We start from the raw sequence: 4,513 nt of genomic DNA on the forward strand, positions 1-4,513 counted from the left end.
ATAGATCAGTATTTTTCAATCAGTATGGAAAAAATGATGTGTCAACTCCAGCAGACTATCGAGGCCATGCAGTGGGATGCTGCTCGCCAAGCAAAGGTCGCCGCGTGACAAACAGAGTTTGTAGCCCAACAGGCTGAGGTAATTGCCAGGCTTCAACAGCAACAGCATCAACAACTACAACAAGTAGTGACGTCTGCTTCACACCCACCCCCGCCTAGGGTTCCAATACCCGGGGATACAGCAATTGTCCAGGAGAATACGAACATCCCAACAGGGCCAGTCCCACCTCAGACAACTGGGCTAGTCCCACCTTAAACCTCTAAAGCACCTGCTTAGCCAACGGACATACCGTTCGAGTTTGAGGTCGATCCAACCACTTTGGAACTGAGCAAGCTTGAGAAGTTGTTCAAGTGAGCTTAGGAAGTTAACTCGATCTCGGACATTGAGGACGACTATACAGATTCGGCAGTGACACTGCCGGACAGATTTAAAATGCCTCACATAGACCGCTTCGACGACTCGGGAGATCCTATGGTCCATTTGAGGCTGTTTTCAGATATTCTGCGCTCGATGGGCTTGACTAGAATGCAGAAGCTATCCCTTTTTGGTCAGACCCTGTCAGGTATTGTGGCCATCTAGTATACTAAACTGGAGGATTCAGTGAAGAGGAATTGAGAGGAGATGGTCGAGGCCTTCATTGCTCAATATTCGTACAATACTCAAATTGAGGTCACAACTCGTGATCTCGAGGCAACCAGGCAAGAGCCGAAGAAGGGCTTCTCTAACTTTGTTACTCAGTGGAGGGCTAAGGCCTCCATGATGACAACCAGGCCAACCGGGAAAGACCAGATAAGGATGGTTGTGCTGAATCTGCAACCGAAGCTGCCGCAGAAAATGATTATCTTACCCCTCTCCACCTTTCCTGATCTTCACGAGATTGGGGTACAGATAGAAGACACTATGAAACAGGGTCTAATTAACTAAGAGAAAGAGCAGCCCAAGAGGGTGTTTACCCGTGGTTTAAATACAGCTACAAGTAGCAATTCAGCCGCAAGGACTTCTGACGTGGGCATGGTCACAACCACCCCAAAAACAGCCACACCCTTTACTGGTTCATCTGGAGCCACCGTACAACCTACAAAGTACCCACCCCAAGGCCAAAGGGTTTTCACCCGCTTTACATGTCTCTGTCTAAAGCCTTGGGGGTTCTGATTAGAAAAGGGCATTTGAAGCCCCTGGAACCACGCCCGTTGCCAAATCCCCTCCCTCCTACACACAACCCAGCCAAGTATTGTGCCTTCCAACAGCAGCATAGGCATGATACTGATTTGTGCTTTAGATTACGTCATGAGATTTCGGATCTCATTGACAACAAGGTGATTGCGCCTCCTAAGAAGCCAAATGTCACCACTAACTCTCTCCCACCACATAACAATCCCCCTCCTTCACCCAGGCAAATAAACCTGATCCAAACAATGGTCGTCCCGTATGACCCTAACATATACATCACTGCCTCCCACCTGCCTAAGCAGGCGTTGTTCATCCCAGAATGCACAGACTTGTGCATGATGAGCACGTCATTAACCCTACCCAAGCTACTACTGGTGACTGTCAAAGACAAAGCTGGGGTGGCCTTAGAGGAGAATGGGAACGTTGGTTCAGAACCTGAGGGTTCTGAGAGCTTAACTAAGGAAGCATACAACCCGTGTGGTTATATTGTGTCAACAGATCAGGCCAAGTCAATGGTAGAGTTACCAACTGGGGCAGAGGTCAATGTGGTTCGGGAAGACGAGCCAAGTCAGCAGTTGGACGATTTAGCGGAGCTTGAGGAGGATATCACTAATCTGCAGTTCTTTGACGAACAGGACCCGGGTGATGTGAGCATCAATTCGTTCGACCAGAATGGATCAACAAACAATACAGGGTGGCTTAGTGATGAGCCCGGTGTTGTTAAGGAGTCTCAACCGAAACGGGGACATTCAGGAACAGGAACATCTGCAGTGGTCGGAACGATCGACAATGAGGAAAAGTTGCCAGAGAGCACCGGTACGAAGAATTTTGCTCAGGAATTAGGAAGCATTTGTACAGTAGACACAGAATAAGAGGCCGCACTGAAGTGGTTTGAACAAGAGAGAATCGATAATGATGACAGGGCTAGAAAAGCCAAGGGTCCTGTGGGGATAGAATGTGCTACGAGCATGGAAACAACTACAGCGAAACCGGACAGTTGTTTGTTGGTCGCTGGGGGCATGTGGTGGGAAGATGATGATTTGCGTCTGGCCCATACTAATGAGGACTGGGGACATAATCTCCTAGATGATACATGGTACACTGAAGAAGTCGACAATATGACTCGGAGTGGGTGGTATTTTCAACCCCCGCACCTGGACCAGCTAGAGGCATCTGGGAAAGACAAAGAAATAGAGAAGCAGAAGGATAGACTGTTAGAGAAGGAAGTTGTACTAAAGCGGCTAAAAAAGATCCAAGCAGACATCTCCATCTAGGGACTGCTCATGGCCGCACGGGTGCATAGACAAGTTGTCCTATCGGCAATGGACAAGGCTAAGCTTTCTATTGATACAACCCTCGAACAGTTGGTAGGATTAGTGTTTCCAGGTGGCCCTTCATCGACTCTGACCTTCACAGACAAAGAATTACTGCCTGAGGGCTTCGAGCACAACAAACCATTATGCATCTCTGTGGAGTGTAAGGAAAAGTGGGTACCAGTTGTCTTAGTTGATATGGGATCTGCCATAAATGTATGTCCGTCGCAAACGGCATATGCTATCGGGTTGAAGCCCGCAGATTTCGCACCAATAGCCCAGGTGATACGGTCTTATGACAACACCAGTCAGAAGGTGATGGGGACAGTGCGGATCAAAACTCAGGTTGGCTCGGGCCAACAGGACATCGAATTTCGTGTTCTGGATGTTTCAGCCACCTTCAACTTACTTCTTAGGCAACCGTGGCTGCACCAAGTAAGAGCTGTCTCTTCCACCCTACACCAGATATTGAAATACCCCCCATAAGAAGGGGGTGGCAATTGTTTTTGGGAACTCTTGCATACATCAGCCGCCAGAGGTTACTACGCCAATCTTGGAGATTGTACATGGAGAGGAGGATGTCTTCCTGTCTGGGTTCACCTTGGATGAGGCTCGGGTAGTGCAAGATCTTCTAGCTGTTGATGAGGGGCTATATATCAGTGCACAATCTATCTACCTCATGAACAAGCTTCAACATGTGCCCGGGATGGGATTGGGAAGGAGTGTCCAGAAGGGCATCGCTGAATTGGCCAAAGTGCCACACAATCCTCATACCTTTAGTCTAGGTTATTGTAGACGTCCCCGAACGCCCCGGGGGGATGAGTCCCGTTCTGTTCGTTTTGGGCTCACTACAGTTCGGACTCTCAAATCGTCACGGTTCTTAATTTGAACCAAAGAGTCCAAATCTGGCAAATCGTTTTGGAAAACAGATTTTTAGAAAGAAGTGCCAAAACATGGACTGCTTTGCCAGATACATAGTCGCCACCTAAATATTTTTTAATGGGAGAATTTAGGAAACTCTGACTCGTTTGCCTAAGGCCACGTGTCCGTCATCACCAGAGTTGCCTCGGCTCGGGAACTTGGGTACGATTGGGGAAGGTCAGCTATGAGCACCCCCTCTCGCCCAATCCGAAGATCGGCCTCTACTAATCATGATATCCAATTTTGAAAACGTTATGTGTTCTTATTCCGGTTAATTAGCTAGAATTACTATGTGATGCGCACAGCAAAACAAGTATAGACTAGATCGCCTAATTCGGAACAAAGCATCGCATATCCGTTTGTTTGGAAAATGTTTTGAAATTTGCTACTCGTGAGTAGGCTAAAACACGGATTTTGATGAGTTGTTCCAACTCAAGCATTCCAACCTTCACCCACAGGCATTCAGGCAGTTCATATCACATAAGCATCTAGCCGCATGGTAAGCATGTTGTCTTGTAAACATTCACACTCGTGCGAGATGCTAAAGCACAAAATACTTACAGTGTACTCCAAGCCAAAACAAAGAACTCATTAGCAATCAATGTATGATCCAAGTCCATGTTAAGTGCCTAATGTAACGCATACCGAATGCAATCAGGATAGGCTCGGCTAATCCTAGGATGGCATGTGAAATGCAACCATTTGATGCACGTATTCAAGTTAGATTTGAAATACTTATGCCGTTAGCATGATGCGCCGAGCCCGGTGCATGTAATGTTGATGAATGATGCACGCATGCATAGCATAAGGTATGCTAAATTAAATATGCCCTAATACTAACCATCAAAGCAAGTAAGTAAAAGGGAGAAAGAAGTGGGGGTTGGAAAACATGCACACAAGCACCTACACTTATTACAAATTTGCTCTCGCTCGGAGGGACCGAAAGAATAATACAGATTTAACTAACCTGTAAGCTAATTAAATATTACAGACCAATTAAACTAGTTAAGCAAATTAACTAATCTAATAAAATAGTAAACAGCCTCGGG

At 46.7% G+C, this 4,513-nt stretch overlaps 1 protein-coding gene across 1 annotated transcript; it reads left to right on the top strand.

The window, feature by feature from the left end:
• The first annotated feature begins 2,552 nt into the window (after positions 1-2,552).
• On the top strand, positions 2,553-3,029 carry LOC145821776 (uncharacterized). The gene has a single exon (XM_082918339.1). The coding sequence runs from the start codon at positions 2,553-2,555 to the stop codon at positions 3,027-3,029; it is 477 nt and encodes a 158-aa protein (XP_082774465.1).
• The last annotated feature ends 1,484 nt before the right edge of the window (positions 3,030-4,513 follow it).

This window comes from Camellia sinensis, chromosome 3 (genome assembly GCF_055761805.1).
Source record: "Camellia sinensis isolate YWXY chromosome 3, ASM5576180v1, whole genome shotgun sequence".
NCBI lineage: Eukaryota > Viridiplantae > Streptophyta > Magnoliopsida > Ericales > Theaceae > Camellia > Camellia sinensis.